At 47.8% G+C, this 23,507-nt stretch overlaps 1 protein-coding gene across 1 annotated transcript; it reads left to right on the top strand.

Annotated features, from left to right (window-relative positions):
* The first annotated feature begins 134 nt into the window (after nt 1-134).
* Nucleotides 135-23,172, top strand: FKBP15 (FKBP prolyl isomerase family member 15). Its single transcript, XM_005527163.3, has 29 exons — nt 135-275; nt 1,543-1,652; nt 1,955-2,039; nt 2,550-2,619; nt 3,921-3,995; nt 5,035-5,133; nt 5,518-5,667; nt 6,341-6,409; nt 7,254-7,397; nt 7,820-7,965; nt 8,934-8,982; nt 9,660-9,779; nt 9,982-10,075; nt 10,423-10,526; nt 11,152-11,245; nt 11,611-11,720; nt 12,089-12,199; nt 12,815-12,909; nt 13,502-13,604; nt 15,545-15,716; nt 16,562-16,698; nt 17,004-17,159; nt 17,559-17,711; nt 18,012-18,104; nt 18,511-18,621; nt 19,407-19,514; nt 19,696-20,405; nt 20,803-20,893; nt 21,580-23,172. The coding sequence occupies exons 1-29, from the start codon at nt 223-225 to the stop codon at nt 21,652-21,654; spliced, it is 3,687 nt and encodes a 1,228-aa protein (XP_005527220.2). The 5' UTR covers nt 135-222; the 3' UTR covers nt 21,655-23,172.
* Nucleotides 23,173-23,507: the final 335 nt, after the last annotated feature.

The following is a 23,507-nucleotide window of genomic DNA, read 5'->3' as shown; positions in this document are numbered from 1 at the left end:
CCCTCCTCCGCGGCCGCTAAGCCCCGCCCCTTTCGACGTGTCCATGCAGGCTCCGCCCGTGACGCGTCATCCAAGCCCCGCCTCTCTGTCACGTTAAGCCCCGCCCTATAAGCCCCGCCCCCTGTGACGTAGCGCGGAGTCCCCGCCCCGCTCGGTGCCGGTGCCGCCGGGCCGTAAAGCGACGCCGCCGCTCGCCCGGCCCCTCCCCGGCGGTCACTGGCGATGTTCGCGGCGGCGGAGGAGGACGACGCCGATTTCCAGTCCCCGGCCAGCGGGTGAGCGCCGGGGTTGCGGCAGGACCCTCTCCCCGCCGCCGGGAGGGCGTGGCGGCCCGGACAGGCCGCGGGGCCGTGGCCCCGGTGAAGGCCCGCGGCTGTGAGGGGCGGGCAGGCCGCTCCCTGTGCGGCCGGGCCCGGGGCTGTCCTGTGACCGGGGGTGCCGCCGGGGCAGTACCCGCTCCTGTCCCGCCGCGGGAGCGCTGTAGGGGCAGCCCGGGAAGGCTTCGGCTGCCGGCGGGGCTCGGTGCGGGCCCCCTGTGTGCTCGGGGCTGGGGTGAGACCCCGCCGTGCTCGGGGACCCCTCCCGCAGGGGTGGGGCGGAGCCGCCCCGGGGTCGCCAGGGCAGAGAGGACTCGGTGTTTCCACTTAAATAAGGAGTGGAAGTCCCTAAAGTGCCGCTCCGGAGCTGTTCCCCCGCCGCTGGCTCCTCCCAGGCGGTTCGCCAGGGCTCCACTTGGATCGTGTCTGTGTGCAGCGCATCCAGGTTTTTGTATTGCTGACTTGTTGCTGCTCCAAGAGCTGCCATTCCAGCTCTGTGTGCTCCCCACCACCTTCCAGGAGCTTCTCTTCAGCGGCTCTTATAAACTAATTCTCTCTCCATATAGAAAATTTACTTGTTTTTTAAAGGCGATTCACTGACAGTGGTGTCATCCTTTGTTTGAATTATTCCCTTGCCCCGTGATATCAGGAATAGGTTATACACACACACATATATAAATATATATATGTATAATCTCATAATTTGCCTTGAAGCAGTGACATTGCAAACAGTGTATCCTGAAGGAATAACCTGCGGCTTTAAGCCCTCTGCCCTTACCTGGGAGAGATCCTGCCATTTTAAAGTTTAATGGGACAATGTGTTTCCTAGACTTTTTAAAAAAAAAACAAAACCTCCTGAATGGTGGTTTCTCTGTTGCTTATCATTTTGGATATTGTAAGAATCAGTTATTTTATGTGAAGCTAGTTCTAGTCATTGCTTCAAAGTAAGTTCTTCTTTTTTTGTGTGGTTTCAGTTGTTATAGCTTCAGTCGATTTGTGAGGAACTGAAACACAATTGTACTACTTTCCCAGCCTCTTCATCTACAAGTTCTGCCTATTTAAAATTAAATGGTTGATTAGCATAAAGCAACTTAACCTGCAGCCCTTTGCTTACTTCCACAGTGATGGTAAACACTTTGTATTTGATATAACTTCTAGTTAAGGGTGTTCATTATGTATAATGCCCGTGTTAAATAAGGTTAAATGGTTTTATTTCCCTTTCTAGAGCCAGATTAGCCTCTCTCTTTGGCTTGGATCAAACAGTCTCAAGCCAGGGAAATGAATTCTTCCAGTTCACTGCACCAAAGCAGCCCAAGAAGGGTCAGACAGCAGCTGGTGAGTAACCAGGCTTGAGAGTGGGGAGCACACTCAGCAGCACGTGTGTATGGGAAGAACAAGGGCCCCTGTAAAGAGCAGCAGAGCAAATAATTCCTTGAGCTTTCCTCAGTGATGCTGTTCTCCAGTGCCTTCCTACACCTGGATCTTCAACTGGCCTTGAGTGACTTTGGAACACAAGTCTTAGTTTCTTTGTAATTTCCTACTGGAGTTATTTTTCCTTGGGGGAAGGAACATGTTGTGGTGGTGCCACCAGTCAGTCCTGTGCCTCTGACAACTGTCCCTGATCTCTGTCCCCACAGGGCAGGCCCAGAAGGCGCCGGTGGCCCCGGCAGCCTCAGGAGCCCCCTCAGTGCTGGTGGCCACCGCGGTGCTCGCGTATCGATAGTAAGTGACTTCTGCATGACCTGTCCCTAATCCTAGAGGGGACAGATTTCTGAGTGAGTGGGAAGAGTTGTTTTCAGACACAGCTACATGGCAGAAATGCTGCAAGGCAATGGAAGTTTCTGCTCAAGAAGAGTTTTGGTTGCTGCTCTGCAGCTCTGGGTGAGGCAGTTCTGAGATAAAGAGCGATTTGTGGGTCTGGCTGTGGCTGGGAGCTGTGTCCTGGCTGCTGGGCTGAGCTGTGCACTGCTTCAGGAGGTTCTATCAGATGCTTGTGGCTCATGCATTTGAGAATTGAGGCATGAGCAGAGTGAGAGCACTGAAACTGCCTGTTTGATGCTGCCATCATGGAAAAACGCTTCTCCCCTCTGAGAGCGGTTTTCAACTCATTCCACAATGTGTGCTCTTGACTGTGGGCAAGCAGGAATGTCTCTAAGATAAGCAAGGCTGCCTGACATTTTATGCCTGAGGAAAGGGATCTGAACTCTAAAGAATGTCTCCCTTATTTTGCAGTACAAATGGGCAGTACTTGAAGCAAGGCAAGTATGGAGCAGCTGTAGTGGGGAGCCACACTGCCAAAGAGGTGAGAGACACTTCCTTCTCATAACTCTGCCATGCTGAGGGCTCACTGCTATGAGATGGTGTTTCTGTGAGCTCTCCAGGTGTTTTGCTTTTGATGTTGTTCTGCTGCCTGGGTGTCCTTGGGACTCCACCTTGGTGATTTGTTTCTTTCCTGAAGTGAAAGAAGTGGAGATGGACACAAAGGAAAATTCTATCCAGCAGTACAGAGATGCTTTGCTTAAGTTTTGTTCTTTTGGTATCAAAAACATCTTCCCAAGTGTTCCATGAAGAACACAGGACTGAGGTGCCCAGTAAATTGCTGTGTTTGGAAGCTGCTTTAAAAACTCTTACCCATCCCTGGTGTTGGTATTTGTGATGTTCCGTATCCCCCAAGTCCTCATTCATGTCTCATTAAGTTGCTTCTGCTTTGGCAAGAGCAAAATAAATCTTAGTTTGGTGACTAAATTCCTGAGTCAGTGATCTGGGAAGTGTTGAGCTGTGTTCTAGGGGAGCTGGGGAGGACAGGAGCGTAGGAGGAAGCTGAACCAGCTTTCCTCAGGCTGCCTGTGTGATATCACATCCAGCTGGCCCAGTTCACCACTGAGCTGTGTGCAGTGCAGGTGCACAAAGGAAAACACATTTTCTTGGTAGATTATGTTTAGTAGAGCCAAATATGTCAATAAATCTCATATCTGTGTTGTTTAGTACTTGGAAAGCTCCCTCTAACTCAGTCTGGTATATGTCAAAAGGTTTATGCAAAGAAAGAAGATTACACACACAAACTTATTTAGGCTGGATATTAGGAAAAAAAAAATTCTTTCCCAAAAGGGTGATCAGGGCCTGTCACAGCTGCCCAGGGCAGTGGTGGAGTCCCCATCCTGGAGGGGTTTAAAAGCCATGTGGATGTGGCACTTGGGGACATGGGTCAGTGGTGGCCTTGGCAGTGCTGGGGGAATCATCTTGGATGTCTCTTCCAACCTAAAGGACTCTGTGGTGATTTGATGCCATGTGTGGTGAGTTTGTATCTGGAAGGGTTTGTGCACCATCTTTTTCTGCTGTGACTGTGAAAAATGTGGACTTAATTAAAGCATTTGTTTATTATAAAACAATGAGTTTGACTTGCTTGGTTGCTGAATAAAGCCCTTGAGAATAAACCAGTTTTAATAAGTGTCACAAAACTGTGTTAAGTATTTTTGCTGTGGTATATTTTACAAATAAATACTGAGCCTTAGGCTCTGCATGTGACAAAGCACTGTAGAATTGAAAATGTTTTAAGTTGCTGGTTTTGTTCTTTTTCCTTGTCTAATTCCTTGTGGAATCCAGTACAGGATCCTCCTTTACATCAATCAGCAGCAACAGATCACCTCTGCAAGGATCCACCCAGGCTTCATGCTCACGGTGAGACTCTGGCTTAGGAAAACATTTTGGGATTTTAGGTTGGCTCTAAAATTCTTCCTGAAGCCTTGGTTTGTAACCTTTGAGAGCAAACATCTGAGTGACAGAGCAGGAGGTGTCCCAGTGTGACTGTCCTCATGCATTGCACAAGAGGCTGTGACAGCTCCCTTTTGCAGAGCAGCTCCTCAGGAGATTTCCAAACCAAGGCCCATGTAGGAGGTAAATTATTACCTGTGCTCACAGAGGTGTTTGGGGTTTGCAGCCCTGCAATGGATAAAACTGGCTAAATTCCTTTTGCTGGGAATTTCTAGTTAAGTATCTGAGAGAATACAACTGAGTAAGCAGAAGGAAATGACAGCAAGGAAATGTTTTCTCTCAGAAAATTTTCACTCAGCATTTTCCTGCTGTTGAGGACAATCTGGGGCGTTGTGAGCTCTAAAATGGGATCTCTCAGGAAGTTGGTTTCTGCCAGTTTTACAGAAAATTGATGTGTTGGTTTACTGTTCTTAGCTTGTCATCAGATGGCATCAAATTTCTTGGTATGAGAGATAGAAATTTCACTCCAAAATAAAGAAATTTCTGCCCCAGCTTAGACCTTACTCTAGTTTTATAAGCACATTCTTGAAAAATAAATGGGTTTTATAGTCACTTCTGATGGCGTGGGTTTAGAAGTGAGCAAGAAGTGACTTCTCCAATTAATTCTGGAAGCCTAAATACAATAAACTATGAAATGTAAATTACTTGCACTTAAAAATTCTCTGTATATACTAAAGAACCAGGCTTCGAGGAAGTTTCTGAAAGGTTTCACCTTCCTGTGTGAACTGCAGCATCTAGGAAGAAGTTAATATTTGTTCACATATTGGAGTTATAATAATTCTTCCATGATAATGAGCCCATAAATAAAAGCTAATTCTGAACTTGGGCAGTAGAACAACAAGGTTCTTCCTGCTTAATTTTGGTAGCTCTTATTTTAAGCTTCTTTTGGATGTGGGTTTTTTAGTTGATGTAATGCCTAAGATAGAACTGATTTCCTCTCCCACAGGTTCAGCCCAACAATTACAGCACGTTCTACGATGATCAGAGGCAAAACTGGTCCATCATGTTTGAGTCAGAAAAGGCAGCAGTGGATTTCAGTAAGCAGGTAACTGCTCACCTCTGGGCCAGGCAGTTCTTGATGGCTGGTTTACTGCAGGGCCAAATCAAGTTTTATTGTCATTGGATTTCAGCTTTGAGTGTCTGCATAACTGTGATGGAGACAGATCTGAGAGGAGCCTGTCCTGACTTTTGGTCATTAAAACCAATCTCTTCCAGGCAGGGAGCCTGTTGCTTCTCAAGATTCTCAAACACTGCATATCAATGGTTCTGTAGAGCAGAGGGTGTTCAATCAGCAACATCAGGAGACATGGAACGCCCTGGGAGTGCATTTCTAGTGTGGGCTTGATCAGTAAAGTGAGGAGCACATCAGATTCATGAGTGGGGCTTGTCCATTAAAGGCCAGAGACACTGCCAGGCTTTCCCTCTGCAGGTGTGCCTTGCCAAATGCAACAGCTCCCCAGCACTGGACTCAGTCCTCTGCCAGGATCTCCTCCTGGGAGAAGGGCAGGGAGTGGAAGGAGGAGACTCCCTGGAGATTGCCTATACGGGATGGCTGTTCCAGAACAATGGGCTTGGACAGGTAAAGACATTTCTGCCACCTCCTGGGTGGGACAGTCCCTGGCAGGAACCTGCACATGCAGCATAGCACTGGTGTTGATGTTGAAGGTATACTTTGGGCATTTATGGCACTGTAAGTGAGGTTATATATATTGCCTATAGAATATTAAGGGATTCTGGCATATTAAAAAAAATTCCTCACTGAAAGGGTTATTGAGCATTGGCACAGGCTGCCCAGGGCAGCAGTGGAGTCACATCCCTGAAAATGTTCAAAAACCATCTGGATGTGTTGCTTGAGACATGGTTTTGTGGTGAACAGGGCAGTGCTGGGGGAATGGTTGGACTTGATAATCTTAGAGGGCTTTTCCAACCTTAATGATTCTATTATTCCATTACTGTTGGGGGGAGGTGATTGAAATGCTTTTAAACTTCTGTGGGCACTCTTACACATGAATAATTAATGTTGTGTTTTGTTTGACCCAGTCCTGTCCAAAAGCAGGTCTGAAGTCTGAGTCTCCAGTTATGGAAATGGACTAAAGCTCTGTCTTACAGCTGAGAATTAATTTTGGTGTTAGTAGGATGGGAAATAGCATTTAACCAGGGGTTCTAGGAGTTTATGGAATGTGTAAGCAGCGTTCAGAATCTTGAAACAGTTGGGAAATCCACATATTTTGTGTTCTTGTTCAACTCTACAGGTATTCGACTCTAATGTTAACAAAGACAAGCTGCTGCGGCTGAAGCTCGGATCTGGAAAGGTCATCAAGGTACAACTTCTGGCACTTTCATTATAATAATTGAAGTTTCAAAGCTTTGAATTGCTGCAGATCTTGTTCAGAATTCATACATGCTATTTCTGTTTAATTTATTAGCAAACACTGCGTGACAGTGGCTCACTCAAGCTTTGCACAATAGAGTCCAGTCTCCTTTTCTCCATCACTGTTAGACAGGAGTTGTCCTCTTCAGTAAAAAGGAAACTTCCTGTTTTCAGGAGCTGGGGTTTTATTGTCTTTGGGTTTCTGGAAGTCACTTAATCCATTCCCTTGTTCTTGGGGAACCCTATTTCTAAAGGAAATTATTTTTCATCCAGGTGTTGTGATACTCCCATATGTTATCCCATAAAATCAAGGCTTGAGTCAGAGATGCTTTTGTTCAGGTCACTTCCATGGTCTGAGTAATTAATGTATGACATGTATAATTCATATATGACCTGTTACAAGTTGTCTTTTGTTGAGGATGTGCTATTTGTCTATTTTGTTTTATCCTGTCTCTTACTGTTTTCTTTGGTTGCTTTGTAAATCTAACCAGAGCAATTGAGATCTCTTTGGAGTCCAGTTCTTCCCCAGAATGTTGAGTGAGGTTGCCACTGTTTGGTGGAGCTGCATCTATATTATTAACTTAACACTGGAATTTACAGCTGGCTGTCAGGAATATTGCAAGACAAAGGTTTAGTGCTTCACAGTGAAAATAAACAAAGTGAAAATAAAAAGGATTTTGCAAGAATCTCTCCATATGTGTTTTGAAATCTTTGCCTGAAGTTGTCTTAATTGGAGTAAATAATGTCACTGATCCAGCTGTTGCTTTCTCTTCTGTTGTCTGTGCAAACCAAAGGGTTGGGAAGAAGGAATGCTGGGCATGAAGAAAGGAGGGAGAAGATTCCTCATCATTCCTCCAGCCTGGGCCTACGGGGCTCAGGGTGTGGCTGGTCGTGTCCCTGCAGACTCCACTTTGGTGTTTGAGGTGGAAGTCAGGAGGGTGAGCATCTGCTGCCAAATGTTTGGTTTCCATCTGTTTTGTGACTGCAAGGGGAGATCCTGCTGTTATTGTGAGAACTCCAGCTCAAAAACTGTTAGAAACCTCAGCAAGATGTGCATCTTTAATTCAAACAAACAAACCAACCCAGAAAAGAGCCCTAAACCCAGAAAATCCCTCAAAGCTGTTTGTCTGTTGTAACTGTCTTGGGATCTTTTAGTTGTCTTACTTGTGAGTCACTTGGGAAAACAAAATACTGTGGGAGGAATGAGATGATGTCAAGATTCAGTTTCTCCAGCTCTGAATCAATTGGCTGCTTTTCCTTGAGGTGCAGGAGCTTCACAGGCAGTGCCATCACAAATAAATTGATGAAAATTTTTACAGGAACCCAGAAAAACATCCTTTTTTGCTTCATGCTTTTTAAGGTGAAGCTGGCAAAGGAGTGCTCTGGTTCAGATGGGCTGAGTGTCAGTTCAAGGGATTCCCCTGCACCTTCTCCAGTTCCCAGCTCAGATGGCTTCTCTTCAGACACTGGTTTAGTGCCTCCCTCCACCATCCCTCCAAAGCCTGGGTAAGAAGCAGCATGGCTTGAACAACTTTCTGTGTTAAGGCTGGTGATGCCCATCAGCACAGTGCTGCACTAGCACATCATCTGGCAAATGTGGAGCCTCTGTGCCAGCTCAGTGCCCTGTGGCAGAGCAGTGCTTGCTAACAGGACTTGCTGGAACTTTCTGCTTGAGTGCTGACTTCCAGATTAAAGCAGTTGGAATAAGATCCAGTGAGGGAAGTCATTCCTCTCCAGCATTCCTGAGATCCAGTGCTATTGAGCTGTCTCATCTCAGCTGGCATCATTGTCATCAGTTTGAGCCTTCAGTCTCCACAGCTCCCTGAAAAGAGGGGTAGCCAGGTGGGGCTGGGTTCTTTTCCCAGGTAAATGGGGAGAGCAAATCATCTCTAAGTTACTCCAGGAGAGGTTAATGCTGGATATTAGGAAAACCTTCACTGATAGAATGGTCAGGCTTTGGCACAGGCTGCCCAGGGTGGACTTGCTATGCCTGGAGGTGTTCAAAGAATCCAAATGTGGCACTTGGGGATGGGGTTTAGTGCTGAACATGCTGGGGCTGGGTTAGTGGTTGGTGACTCAACCTTAGATGTCTTTCCCAACCTTAACAATTCTATGTTCCGTTCCTTAAATGGATCAGTCACCCTTTTTAGGGAGTCCAAGTAAGTGCTGCACTTGTTGCCATAAGTAGTTTGTTGTTGGACTTGGTTTAAATTATTTATACCAGATTGTGGTTGTTAAAGCAATCAACAAAATTATCTTTCTATAATGACCTGTTCCACTGGGCCATAGTGGTGTCCTGAACATATCTACAGACCACACTGCAAAGAATGTTCCAGAAGTGTAGGCTAAAAGAAATGCTCATGGTGTGAGAAAACAGCTTTCCTAGGGAGAGGTGTATTTAACAGTATTTATAAATCAGAATGTTGGCTCCTGAATTCCTCCTGGTTAATCTCCACACCTGTTTGGCTTTGCAGGGAGCCAGCTGTTCGGGCCAAGTCCAACTCCATCAGTGAGCAGCTTGCAGTAAGTGCTGGCTTTTCCTAATTTGAAGCCTGAGTAGAGAGGTTTTATTTTCCCCTTAATCATTGGGTACTGCTGAAGATAAAGTGAGCATCATGCAAGGCAGTGGAATGTTCACCTTACAGCAGCTTAGGGCCTTGTTTTTGAAGGAATTTATGGTTGGACTTGATGATTAATGATTGGACTCCAAGACCGTAAAGGTCTTTTCCAACCTTAATGATTCTGTGATTACCAAGATCTGAGGAACCCCAGCCCCAATTCCTACTATTAAATGCAAAGTGACTTTGATCACGTGGATGTTCACAAGGCTGGTTATCTTTTGAGATAAATGGACAAATTTTAAATAGATAACAAAGGAATTGGGACATTGAGGATAAGTTTATAGAGCTGCATGAGAAGACTTTGTGCCTCCAGACAGAAAAAGCTGCTAAGCAGCTTCCTGAACTTTTCTTGTTGGTGTTTTTTGCAGGGATAGATTTTCCTCTGTAGTTACAGCGCTGTCATTTCAGAAAGAGGATATATAAAACAAACCTGATGCTACCTTGTGTGCTTGAAGACTGGATTTTCAAACAGTCATCGATAAATTGAGTCAAAATTCAGTCAGAGATTTAGAAGTGTTTGTAACACCTTTTAAAAGCCTGGGCTGAGACAAAATTAGAGTAACTAAACGTTTCTTTTAGAACCCAGATGTAGCAAAGGCAAAGCTGATTTCTCGGATGGCCAAAATGGGACAGCCCATGCTGCCTTTCCTTGCTGGGACAGCAGGGAGTCAGCTGGACTCCAGTGACTCAGAAATAGAGGTACCAGTGTGACTCTTATTGCTTTTCCTACACTGGGGGTTGCTTAAAGTGGGATCTGTAGCAGTGGCTCTGCCCTTGTCCAGGGAAATCTGCTCTGGTTCTGTGTCAGAAAGGTTCCACTTGGGTTCCTGGGGTAACTCTTTGTCTCAAGGCTGTTGGCTTGGTCTTTGGTGTTTCTTGTAACATGCAGAAATGTTTTTAGGATCCCAATACTCTGAGAGGGACAACACAGCCAGTGGCTTCAAGCAGACCCTCCCAGCCAGCTCAGGCAGTGCTGCCCACAGTGTCCACACAAGGTAACGTGCTGGGGAGCTGCTGCTCTCCCATCCCACTCCTTGAGGGCTATGGGAACAGAGGATTCCTTCCAGGAACTGAAATATGAACTGAAAGCTTCTGATAAGGCTTGCTGATCCACGAGCCACTAATCCATGGAGCACAAGACAATTCTTGGAGTGTTTCTTCATTGTGGTCTTGTGCTTGAGGAAGAGCAGCCACCATGCCTGAGCTTTTGTCTATTTAGTGTGTTGATTTTGGTTTTGTTTTTTTTTTGCCATTTCACACTAGGTGAATTAAGCTCTTTAAAGAATTTAATTTTTATTAATTTCAGCTTTATAGCATGCTCAATTTATTTCTTCCTTTTCAGTACCTCAAGCATCTGGTGCTGCACCTTCAGTATCTTCTGCTGCTTTAATTCCTACAACGGTCCAGCCCCATTCAGCTCTGCCTGGAGGAGCACAGGGCTTTCAGGTACCAAAATGAAATCAAGGAGAATATTGGCACTTCTGTCCTTTCTCCTGAATCTTCTCCATTGCTGGGGGTAAGGACTTTGACATAAGAATGAGAATTCCAGGCTGTTTCCTGTGACTCTTTGGCATTCTCAGGTTTTCATCTTATGCCTCTTAAAATTTATTTTAAAAAGGCTCATTTTCTGTTTATGATGGGTTCTTAAACTAAGGATGAACCAGGCTTTGTTAATACCTGGGTTTGTAGTGGATACAATAAAAACTTCCACCTTCTTCAGCAATGAGCAGTTAAGTTGCCATCAAGTTGTATTGTGCTTTTTGAGCCCTTTTGAGGAAATAACTTTGTGTTCAAATTAACAAAACTTCAGAGGGAGTTGATCTGACTCTCACAAATGTAGGGTGACATAGTTTTGCTGAAATTTGAGTGAAGATAGGAACTAACCCTCAAAAGGAGAGTACTGTTTTGCATTCACAATGACTGTTGTGTGTTTTAACTTTCCAACTCCTTAATTCTTGGATTGTTTTCTTGGCAAACATCATCCTTGCTCTTGGTCTTAAAAAAATATTAAACTGTGAGGAAATGGGGAAATAGAAAAACACATTCTAACCTATTGAACTTGTCCTGCAAGGCATATCCAGGAGTGGCATTTGCTTACCCCCAAGCTGCTGCATCTGCCTCTCAACTCCAGCCTGTGGGTCAGATGTATCCTGTTCCTTACCAAGGTATGTTTTAAAAGGTACCTACTTCTCACAGGGCTGCAACACCTGCAGTGAAGTTTGTGGTGATGGTTTATAGCTGTGGTAGCACTGGGCTGTTTCACAAATGCTTATTTTTTAATACCAAATGAAGACAAACACTTCCCAATAAATACCCATCCCTTTCTTACCTTAAAGAGCTTTGTGCATTTTGAAAGGGGCTGGAATTTCTTCCTAAGACTGGGTATTACTAAAGGAGTTTGGTAGATGGTGCTTCTAGTTATAAATAAAACTGTCTTTCCTGGTGGCAGGCTTAATTCTATCCAGCTTTTGCTGTGTCTCTGTGCAGGTATTTGACCTTGTCACTATAATCTCTCTCCTTCCCCTTCAAGCACCTGGAGACGTCACTTCCTTTTTGATGACAGAAGCTCGGCAGCACAACACTGAAATCCGACTGGCTGTGAGCAAAGTTGTGGATAAAATGGATCACCTGGCTGCCAAGGTATGACCTGCTTGGGACATTTCTGCTCTCCAGGTGTGCTGAGAGCAGTTGGCTCCATTTAAATGCCTGCATTAAGTGATACAGTAAATGAGTAAAATTCTCATATTATCACACCTTCAAGAGCCAGCAGTTCAGCTGCTCTGTAAAAACAAAGCTTAGGCTTAGGGAAAGGTGCTGTCCTACCATCTTGAACATCATGTGGTGCATTGTTTGGAGGGATTCCCTGCCCTCTGGGAGGTGTCACACTTGATTCAATGCCTGTTCCCTGCAGTTGAGCAGAGGGAGCAGTGAAATGCCTCTTTGCACGTGACTCTCACCTGCACCCATAAATTCATTTCAAATGGCTTAAGAATGGTTTGTCCCTGCAGGTGGAGGAGCTGAAGAAGCAAAGCACTGCCAACAGCTCCCTGCTGCCTGGAATCTCCTCTGTCACTATGGAAGCCTCCATGATCATGAGCAACATCCAGCGCATCATCCAGGTGAGCATGGCCAGCCTGGTTTCACTTCCACCAGGAGCTGGGGCTCACAGTGTTTATCCCTAATGAGAGCAGGTGTCCATTCACCCATGGGTTCTGGTTTTGTGTGGCCAGAATGAGGATGAGACTTAAAATTATTTCCATCCCTCTTTCCCCTCCAAAAAGCTATTTTCAGCATTTTGGGGTTTGGGTATTTTCTGAGTCAGAGTTGTGGGTGTTTAATAGGCCTTGACAAAAGGTTCATGTGGGGGAAGTTCAGCTTCTCAAGCCATTATGAACTGAACCCTCAGTCTCCAGAAGAACCATTTCACAGCTGAAGTACCACATGGTAGAAGCCACCTGGTTTTACTATTCACTACTTAATTTTTGCTTTGAAGCAGCAGCCTTAAAAACTTGGGGTTTGTGGGTAAAAAAGTCAGCCAGACACAATATTTTCTAGAATGTGATTTGGCAGCTGCTGTCCTGTGCCAGGATTCTGCTAACTGTGGCACGGTGCCTTCCTGGGCTGTTACCACAGAAGGGCTGAGCCTCACCACTGTCCTGCATCTGTGCAAAACAAAGCTTTAGGAACTGCTGCAAGGAAATCTGAGTAAGCTGAATATTTGTGCTGTGCTGTAGGAGAATGAGAGACTGAAGCAGGAGATATTTGAGAAGAGCAGTCGGATTGAGGAGCAGAATGAGAAGATCAGTGAATTGATTGAACGCAACCAGAGGTAAGGGCTGGGAGCCACATTGCATTTCCAGACTCTCCAGCTTACACTTGGGCATAACTGAGGGGTGTTTTTTAGGAGACAGCCATATTCTGATATTTTAAATTCTTTTCTAAGGTATTAAAAAGTGCGTGATTCCTCCCACCCCTTCTGTGCAGGGTTATCCCTAAAACTCTGATCTACAGTAAACATGAGTGTGTAAAGGGGGAACAAAATCCCTTGTGCTGTCTGTGAGCACACTTGCCCTGCTTCTGGGAGTTGCTTTATTTTTGCTTTTTAGTGAGGTGAAGAAATTGTAGGGCATGTGGTGCCCTTTGTGAAGTTCAGCTGATACCAAGTTATCAAAAGTCTTGGAGCATGAGACATTTTCAGAGAAGTGAAGCACTTATCCCAGCTGATAAAAATCTCTGCTGTGCCAGGCCCTCCCACCCCTCTGAGATCAGCCTTTTAGTCCAGCACATCTGTAAAATTGTCTGGGACTTGTCCTGAATTCAGCAGAGAACTTCTGTGCTTTGGAATGTCCCCTTTTCTGTCTGAGCCCTTGGCTCCCAGCCCTGTGTTTCCAGGAATGCCCATGGAGTCTCCCTGTTCACAGGTACGTGGAGCAGAGTAACCTGCTGATGGAGCAGAGGAACCACTCCCTGCAGACAACAAATGAGAACACACAGGCAAGAGTGTTGCATGCAGAGCAGGAGAAGGTAATGGTGGCATGAACAAAGCCAGGGCTCTCACATTAAAATAAGCATTAAAACAAGCTGAAGCCTTGTTAGTCAAGGGAGTTTTCTTAGCAGGCAGCTGCAGTTCTGAACTTTGTTTGGAGAAAAAAATTGAATGTTTTGATGGCTTTCATGACCAAAGCATCACAGAGGATTAAAGCATTTCATGCTGTCATAACTTTAATATTCTTAGCTTGTAGGAAAGTGTCTGATTTATTGCTAACTGTAGGCATGTGGCCAGTGTGTTGTGGAAATGTGTATCACAGGGCTTTTGAGTTGGAAATACTTCAGTTATTTAGTTGCACTGACAGTTCCAGAAGAGTTTTATTCCTCCTATATAACTGATAGAGAGTTACATAGAATATAGATACAAGAAAAATATTCCCTACTGGAGTTTCTTCATTGTACTTTTGTGCTTTTTTTAAATGCTGATCAGAAGCTGTTTGTTTTTCCCAGTTACACATTGTGCTTTTATGACAGGAACTGTTGGGAAATAGCTTTTAAACCAGTGAAATGCATTTATGCATGGCTGCATATCCTGAAGCATTGCTGTAGGCCAGCCTAGCCCAGGAGTGCTGCTCTGGCTCTGCCATTGCATGGTGCCTGCTCTGCTTTCTCAAGCACTGGCTTCATAAATCACGCCAAGTTCTGTCTTGCTCTGTGCTCTCCTGCTGAGTTGTCTCTCTCCAGCTCAAGTGTGAGGTGAAAAATGCTTCCTCTGCGTGAGAACCAAACTTGGTGCACCTAAAACTGACCAGAACTGCAGCTTTCCAAAGTGTGGTAAAGAGCAGAGCCAGCCCAGGCTGCACACCCACAGCACACAGCAGTGTGAGAGATTCTAACCAGGAATAAGTGAGACTGAAATAATAAATTAAATTCCTTTCTCAGTGAGGACAACATCCTGCTGGTACAATAAAACTTGGGGAGGAATATCTTTTGGAAGTATAAGATTCTCAGGAGTCTTCTGGGCTTCTTATCTTCAGCAGGACCCTACTGACTGAGCAGTCACTGCCCAGGGATGATGTTTCATGAACAGGCTTCAGGCCAGGCCAGGAAAGCCCTGCCTTGCACTGGGAGATTTCCCCTGTTTCTATGGGAGTATTGACTGTAAACATGAAGGCAGGAATTCCTTCCTCATCCCTTTATCTAACCCAGCTTGCCCTGGGACTGCAGTCAGTGAATCCCTAGGGACAGACAGAACCAGAGGGAAGAGGGACTGGAAGCTGTTTTATCCATTGTTTACACACAGATAGGCACTTGGCTTTTATTTGGTTGTACCAGGATCACTGAGGTGTTGGGAACTCACTGCTTTTGGGTTATGGATCTTTGGCCCTGGCAGAGCAAGTCACAGCTGTAGTTGAAGTCATTGCCCACCACTGCAGTGCAGGTCACACCCAGGGCTGCTCCCACCTTAGGTGTGACATACCCTAAGGATACCTGTAGTGTCTTTCTTTTTACATCAGGCTTCACTCCCTTTTTCTGTCTAAGCTTTTACAGTTCTTGGAGTAATTTAAAGGCTTCTCTGGCATGCCTTGGGCTCCTGTTAATGAAGCATTTTGCTTTTCTGCTGATGAATGCCTCTGCCTTTCAAGTTGTGTTCTTAACCCTTCCTGTTTCCTGTCACTGCTTTCTCTTCCCAGCACATGCTGCCAGTGGATCGGGGCTGGGACCAGGTGAGGCAGTGTCTGCTGACTGTGTAGATGGTAGATGAGGTTGTTGGTGGCCTCATGCAGCTTTCTAGTCAATCTGGACAAAAGTGACGTGGCAAAAAAGTCATTGTTGCCTCCTCAGTCTGGACATGTCTTCCCTGATAAGGCCTCCAAGCCTTTTCCAGCTCTTCCTGAGAGAACAGTTCTGCTGCTTCCTCACACATTTCTTTTTTTTTCCCTTCTCCTTTTCCCCTGCTCCATTTTGTGCTGCAGGCCAGAGTTGCAGAGGAGCTGGCAGCTGCCACAGCCCAGGTTTCCCAGCTGCAGCTGGAGCTCACTGCCCACCAGAAGAAGGAGATGGAGCTGAGGAAGCAGCTCTCCTGTGCTGTGCAGGATGCAGAGAGACAGGAGGCACAGCTCAACAAGCTGCAGGCACAGGTGGCAGGTGAGGCTGCTCCTGCCTGTCCCTGAGAGCTCCTTCATGGCTCTTTTATAAGTCATAGGTTTTTCCTGTCTTCTTGGGTATCTTTCTGCTTTCCCTTTTATCAATTACAGGGGATGGAAGAAGGATATGGATGCACTGACATATCTGAGGGAAGTGCATCCTTGTCACCACTGAAGGCAAAGTGGGATGACTCAACCAACAAAATCGTCCTTTTATAGGGATGCCTTTTGTAGAGCAATCTCTTGGCTTTTCTGTCCAACATCCTGCAGAACAGCCAGGGATGTTCCAGTCAAAAGTTGAGATAAACATGATTCATTCATTCCTCTGTGCTGGGCACTGCTGTGGCCCCACCCTGAATCCTGGGGTCACTTCTGGACCCTACATGATGAGAAGGATGTTGAGGAAGGACATGGAGCAATTCCAGGGAAGGGAAAGGAGCTGGGAAGGAGCTGGAGCCCCAGGAGAGGCTGAGGGAGCTGAGAAAGGGGCTCAGCCTGGAGAAAAGGAGGCTTGGGTGGCCCTTCTGGCTCTGCACAATTCCCTGACAGGAGGGGACAGCCAACATGTCCCTGCTCCCAGGGAACAGGGACAGGAGAGGGAACGGCCTCAAGTTGTGCCAGTGGGAATTTAAGTTGGATGTTAGGAAAAATGCCTTCACAGAAATGGTTGCAAAGCATTGGAACAGGCTGCTCTTGATAAACTCTAGTCCCCACTGCAGGCACAAGCAGAGTTGTTGAATGCACTGTACAGGCGACCCTGTTCCTCCCCATCAGCCCCCAAAATGTGCTCCCCTGCAGTGGGAGTTGCACCCAAACTCACAGGGAAATGTGGGGGTTTGTTTACAGAGCTCCAAGAAGCCTCTCAGGACACTCAGAGCAAGTTCAAGGCTGAGAAGCAGAGCCGCAAACAGCTGGATATGAAGATTGCAGCACTGGAGGAAGAGCTGACAGACCTGAGGGTGGAAAAGGAGACTCTGGAAAGGGTATGTCCAGTGCCAGCAACAGAGTTTCAGTTGTTTACTGAAGGTTAACCCAGGATTCTTATTTATAAGTATGTAAGTTAAGTAAATCTTGACTCATCTGCAGGCTGGTGGATCCTTTGTGCCTATGTGGGGTTTTATTTATTTAGTGTCTTACCCAGTAATGTGTCAACCTTCCTTACCTCTGAGATAACCTCAGCTTGATTTCAAGTGATGAAGTTCCCTGCCCAAAGAACCTCCTTCTGCCTGAGGGAAAAGATCTGCTTTGGTGCAGTCTGGCCTATTCTGTGTCATGTTCTGTATTGCAGAATCTTGCAGAGAGGAAGAAGAAATCCCTCTCAGAGAGAGCTCAGGCAGAGGAGGAGATGGAAGAAGTTCGCAGGTCGTACCAGCAGGAGCTGGACAAGCTCCGGCAGCTCCTGAAAAAGGCCCGGACCTCGACTGACCAGGCAGCAGCAGAGCAGGTGAGCACTCAGGGGAGCTGCTGCTCCAGGTCTGGAGGGCTTGTGGGAACCTAGAGGTAGGAAATAATGTGAAAATGCTCAGGTAGGGGAAGAATGAAAGTGCTACCTGCTTGAATTCATGGGTTAGTGTCAGACTGGGGAAAGGAGAGGCACCAAATTGAGATTGTAGTAGAGAGAATATGGGACTTGTGAGGAGTGGAAGGTTTAGAAATATGCCAAGAGGTCTGAAATGTGATCCAGACCTGGCCAGCCTGGGGGTTTGTGGCTGGAGCTGAAGTGAGAGGTTTGGGTAGGAGCTGGTGGCAGGTGCTGGGCTGCCCTCTGTGGGTGTCCACCTCTTGTGCAAGCACAGACTGTGTGTGTGTGTGTTCCTGATGGTCTCTCTTATGCCATGGGCAGCTGTCAGTGATCCAGGCCGAGCTGGAATCTCAGTGTGAAGCCAAATGTGAGCGTGCCCTGGCCTCAGCCAAGGAGCAGCACGCCCGGCAATGCCAGGAGCTGTGTGAGCAGAGGGACTCCCTGCAGCACCAGCTGGCCCAGCTGGAGGAGAAGGTAAAGGGCTGTTCTGTATTGCTGTAATGGGCACTAAATATCAGTAGCTGTAACCAACAGTCCTCTCCCACCTATTTGGGACTTGACTTTGTAATTTCATGCCTCTTGTGGAGCTTGATCTTGGCTGCAGCTGCAGTTGTTCTGTTTATGGAGGAGGGAGAGCAAAGGTGCTGATAGTGCTGAACTACAGCAACATCTTCCACTTCCCTGCACTGCCCTGAGTGGCTGTTGGTGGGCAGAGGCTGTTTGGAGTGGGTGACACTGCCAGGGGCTGTACCTGCTCTGACTCTTGTGTTTCAGCTCACAGCGCTCAAACACTCGAAAAAAGCAGAGGAGCAAAAATTGTCTGAGGTTCAGCAACGTTTGGAGGAACTGGAGCCTATCCAGGAGAAGGTAAAGGAATGGGAACTGGATGGGAACGAGTGCAGGGAACACCAGCCCCAGGCTAGTCCAGAGTAATGTGGATGGGAGTTCCAGAATATGGTAGGGAACAATTTCATGTCATTTCCAGCAAACCAGAACGGCCCAATAATGAGACCCAGCCTTCGTTTCACTGGGATCTCAGTGATGCTGCCCACACCTATTCTTGGTGGCACTTGAGGAGCCAATGACACAACTGTGACTCCCCAAGGCTGCCTTGGGTGTCCTTATTTTGGTGCTGTTGCTTTCAGCCAAGTCTTTTGTGACATGCTTAAAACTCCTCTCAGAGTTAGTGCCTCACTAAAACCCTTCCCAACTGACTCCTTGAGATGAGGCTGTGGGGTGAGGAGCAGCTCTCAGGTTGGATTTCCCTTGGCAGTACTCAGCCCTGCAGGCAGATGTGGTGGTGCTGAAGGCTCGCTACGAGGAACGGATCCAAGACCTGCAGAAGGATCAGAATGGATCTTCCCCTGCAGACTTCACTGAGCAAGTGAGCTTGACTCCAGTTCTTCTCCTTCCTAAGCAAACGGATTTACCTTGAATTATTTCTCTTTGAACTGACATAAGAAGGAAAAATATATTTTTTCCATTAAGCACTGTGTTTGTAGTAACAGTCCAGAGAGGAAGAAAGGATGGGATCTTATCCCAGAATTATGGTCACACAGAATGGTTTGAGTTGGAAGAGACCTTAAAGCTCATCAATTACACCCCAGCCATGGCAGGGACACCTCCCACCATCCCAGCTGCTCCCAGCCCTGTCCAGCCTGGCCTTGGGCACTGCCAGGGATCCAGGGGCAGCCCCAGCTGCTCTGGGCATCCTGTGCCAGGGCCTGCCCACCCTGCCAGGGAACAATTCCTGCCCAAGATCCCATCCAGCCCTGCCCTCTGGCACTGGGAACCATTCCCCCTTGTCCTATCACTCAGTCTCTTGTAAACAGCCTCACTCCATCCTCCCATTGCTCACTTTTATTTCTTGTTGTTAAAACTCTACATTTGATGTTTAGATTTAAAAACTAAAATAAGTAAGAAGTGCCAGTCTGCCTTGGCTTTGTGCAGCCTGCCTCAGTTTGGGGGGATAAGTTGGGGTCATATAGGGTTGCTCTGAGTTAAGGTGTCCTGATGTGTGAGGATTTCTTGTTTGGAAAGTAAATTATTTGAAAAACACCTGTGTGTGTTTGGATTTATTGTTCCTTCCCTTGGAGAAGTGCCAGATTTTGAGTGCAGTGCTTCACTTGCTAATGAATTGTATCTGTTTCCTGTCATGCTCTTTTGCAGGTAAAGAAGATAATGAATGGTGTGTTTCAGTCTCTTCGGGGTGAATTTGAGCTGGATGAGCTGTACAGTGGCAGAGCAGTCCTGGGGGTTGTCATGAACACTATCAAGGTATGGCAGTGGTGAGAGGAGAGAGTGAGCCTTGGGGCTAAAGCCTCAGATCTGTGCTGTGAGACTGAAATAACTGAAGGAGAATTTGTTGTGGGTGGCAAAGCAGCCTGGAAGGAGGAGGTGATGCAGGGATCTGTAATGGTTTGTATTTAACCTGTGTTCTCTCTACTCCCCTTTCCAGACTGTGACACTGCAGCTGCTCAACAGGCAGCAGGAGAAGCCAGAAGATGGCAGTGAAAATGAGGAATCTGGCACAGGAGCAGGGAGACAGGAGGGATCACCTGGAGCAAAACCTGAGCACAAAGAGCTGCAGCACAGCCCAGCACAGAGCACTGCAACCCCAGCTGATCCTGGGGAAGCAACCAGAGGCTCCCTGGAGTTTGAGCAGGAAGGCCAGGCTGTTCCTCACCCTGCCAGGCCCACAGCTCCTGAGGAGCAGCAGGAGACACAGAACAATGGGGGGACAGAGGAAGAGAAAGTTCAGGAGGAGCGTCTCTGTCCCACAGCTGATTCCAGCCTGGGTGCTGAGAAGGGACAGCCTGTTCCTGGGCTGGAGCAGAGGCTGGAGAGTGTTCCTGTCGGGAAAACTGACCCACAACAGGGTCTCCCTGCAGTGTCTTTGCAGGCAGAAGCTGCAGAACCTTCTGTTCCAGGAGCCAAGCCAGGAGGGGTGGATGAGGCAGCACTTCCAGCACATCCAGCTGGGGAGCAGAAGGCAGAGGAGGCTGTGGGAGGTTTAGAGCCTCCTCCTTTAAATGGGGAGGAAGGGAGTGGCACAGACCCATGGGATGGAGCTGGCTCTGAGCAGGAACCTGAGCCAGGCTCAGCTGTCCTGGGAGAAGCTCCAGCATCGCAGGAACTGGGCTCCAGCCCCAGGCACACAGATTCCAGGTGAGGGGGGTGCTGGGTGCCAGGGGCAGCTGGGGCTGGGACAGCAGCAGGCCCAGGGCTGGCACAGGTGTGTCCCTGCTCAGGACAGCACAGGCTGGGGGCTGCAGCCCCCTCATGGTGCTGGCACAGGCACCAGCCAGGACCTGGCACAGACTGGGCTGCCTGGGGCACATTCCACTGGGAGCAGCCCCGGAGCTGTGGAGAACATTCCCAGGGGAGTTTGCAGTTGCTGTACAGTCTGATCCTGGTGCCTGCCAGGTCCCAGAATTGCCCTGCTGAGCAGTACCTGCCACAAAGGCTTCCCTCAGTGACAAAGCTTTGCCATCTCTCACTAACAGAACCTGTATAAAGCAAATCCCATCCTCTGCTCAGCTGCTCATTCTTTATTTCCTTGCAGCCTCTTTGAGGATGACAACTTCTTTGAAACAGCATCTCCTAGACCACTGAAGCCTCAGGTTCCCTCTGAAGAGGAGGATGAAGAGGAAGTGGTATGTATTTGGGTGTTTGGGACTTTACAGACAGAGCCTCAATCAGAGCAGCTTCTCTGTAAAATCCTTCCTGTGGCAGTGGGGGCCTGGCTGAGCTCAGATCCATTCCCTGTGTAAATCAGGAGTGCCTGGGGTTGGTGACTGAGCTGGGCAGGGCTGACTTGGCTGAGGAAGTGGTGAGGCTCCTGCTGGCATGAAATCAGTGAAACTTGCCAGGTTAATTGAAGGGTTTTAGTGTTTGGCCCCTCTCCAGTCCCTTTTAGCCCACTATGCAGTCCCTGTAAGCAGCTCCTGGAGTCATAGAGCCATAGAATCCTCAAGGCTGGAAAAGACCTTTAAGATCATCAAGTCCAGCCATCCATGTAGCATCATTCACCACTCAACCATGTCCTCAAGTACCACATCCACCCATTTTTTGAGCACTTCCAGGGATGGTGGCTCCACACTGCCCTGAGCAGCCTGTGCCAATGCTTTACATTCCTTTCCATCAAGATTTTTTTCTTGCTATCTAATCTAAGCCTAATCTAAACAGTAAACCATCACATGAGAAATAAAAACTTGGGTAATGAGGCTTCTTGTTCCCAGCTCCTCCAAGCTGGCAGAGATTTCAGAGCAGTTTGTGTAGTGATTATGAAATGCCAGGGAGTTGCTGGGGCTGACCAGTTTCCCTCTGCTGTGGCTTGCAGAGCATGAAGGGGCGTCCCCCTCCCGCGCCACTCTTTGGTGATGATGATGATGATGACCTGGACTGGCTGGGATGAAGATGTGGCTGCTGAGCCCTCTCCTCTGGGCATGGCCTCTTGCCGTGCTCTGAGCCCTTGGCGAGCTGCACACGTGGGACATTGGGAATGACCAGGGACTTCCCAGCTCTTGTCCTGCAGATGGATGGGGGCTGGCAGCGGCAGCAGGGGGCTCAGCCCCATTGCTCTGAGCTGCCAAACACTCTCTGGGGTTGGGCTGGGCACAGGAGCCACCCACTGTCCCCCTCCCCTGAGCCCTGGATTCATTAACCTCAAATTTTCTGCAAATAGGAACTTGGTGAAGAGCTTCAGCAGAGCAAGTCTGGCAAGGACCCTGCAGTGGCAACACCCTGTTAAAAAATCAGACTAAAATCTCCCAGTGATCAATGTCTTGGAATATTCCTCTTGGTCCCCAGGGTGGCCTCACTGGGACCCTTCACCCTCTCAGCAGTGTCTGAGCCATGTGGCACTGGAGGTTCCCCCAGGAATCCCAGTCAAGTGTTTCTTGTGAGCCCCTGGCTCTGCACAAGCAGCTTGGGGAGGGCTGAGGTGGGCACTGACTCAGAGCTGTGGCACAGCTGCTGCTGCACCTTGGAGCTCTGGTAAAGCTCAGGGCCTGAGCAGCTGTGGGGGGTGCAAGGAGCCCAGTCCCTGCTGTGTGTTGTTCAGACACTCACAGGCAGCTCCAGTCCTGTGCTCTGAGCTGAGGTGGTTTTTGCTGGGCTGTGTTTCCCTGGGGGAGCAGCAGCACAGCTCTGGGATGTGCTGCGTTTTTGGGAAGTCCTTCCCCACAGCTCAGCCCTTCTCCCGTGCCTTTGGCTCTGCTGCTGTTGAAGTGTGACCATCCCAGCACCAGTTAAACTGTAGAGAGGGGTGGGACACAAAGCCCAGGCGGGGCTGAGCAGTTTGGGGTGTCACCCTGCACTCTGAGAGGACCAGGAGGGGAAAGGAGTGAGGACAGAGCTGGGCAAACAGCATCAGCCTCTCACAGCACTTTTATTCTCCACTCATGGGCACTAACACACCTTCACCCCAGAAGTCTTTAAAACAAATAAACCCCTTCATAAAATGAAAGGACTTAAACTAATTCTATTAATTCTATGGTTTAGTTTCTATACCTGCCTTTACAGTCTCTGACTGGAATTAGATCTGTGTCCCCCTAAAGGTGATTTCTTGAGAGGAAACACCCAAAGAGCACTGGGTGCTGCTGGCAGGTTCCTGTGCCACACCCTCAGAGCCACAGATTGCCAAAAGCAGCTGAAATTGGGGCAGAGACCAAAGCCTGTGACAGCCTGAGCTGGGCCTTCCTGGGCATTACTCAGTGCTCAATAGGAGGGTGTTTGAAACTGGATTTTCTGGGCATGCTTGTGCTGCTCTGGGTATCAGTGCCCTGATGTGGCCTCTGGACCCGTCCATGAGTGTCCCAGAGGCAATTATTGCTCATACTAACAAGTTCCACTTCCTCTTCCCCATTACAGATAGACACCCTGAGGAACTTGCATTTCACTTCTTGGAAAATAAAGTGCAATTAAACCTATATTTTTTTCTTGCAGTGGTTTTACTTTAGTCCAGCTTCATCTGTCACCTGAAAACCGACTTAGCTCTGACTTAAATTTGGAATAATTTGATCTAGAAGGTGTTCTTGTCTCTTCCTGTTGTTGAAGTCCTCTCCTGGGAAAGGAGAGAAGGTCCCTTTGTGCTGTGGCTCCTGGGGCTCCCACACTGGACTGTGGTGGTCACAGAGGGCACGTGTCTGGTTCCCCTCAGGTTTTAGGAGAGGGGATCTTGAGCATCTCTAGGGCTTTGCAGAACCCTGTCCCTCCTGAGCTGCTCTGGGGCTGCAGGAACGCTCAGCTCCACCATGCCTGGGAGCC

The sequence above is a fragment of the Pseudopodoces humilis genome, chromosome 22 (assembly GCF_049639895.1).
Source record: "Pseudopodoces humilis isolate 2021_Gansu_Grassland_sample_001 chromosome 22, ASM4963989v1, whole genome shotgun sequence".
Taxonomy (NCBI): Eukaryota; Metazoa; Chordata; class Aves; order Passeriformes; family Paridae; genus Pseudopodoces; species Pseudopodoces humilis.
This window is presented reverse-complemented; position numbering and strand designations above follow the sequence as displayed.

Bases quoted from the DNA above. Each gene is read 5' to 3' on its own strand.
- FKBP15 (XM_005527163.3), top strand. From the start codon at position 223: ATGTTCGCGGCGGCGGAGGAGGACGACGCCGATTTCCAGTCCCCGGCC. The intron at 15,717-16,561 runs GTGAGGCTGCTC...GTTTGTTTACAG, and splicing joins GCTGCAGGCACAGGTGGCAG to AGCTCCAAGAAGCCTCTCAG. The intron at 17,712-18,011 runs GTAAAGGGCTGT...CTTGTGTTTCAG, and splicing joins TGGCCCAGCTGGAGGAGAAG to CTCACAGCGCTCAAACACTC.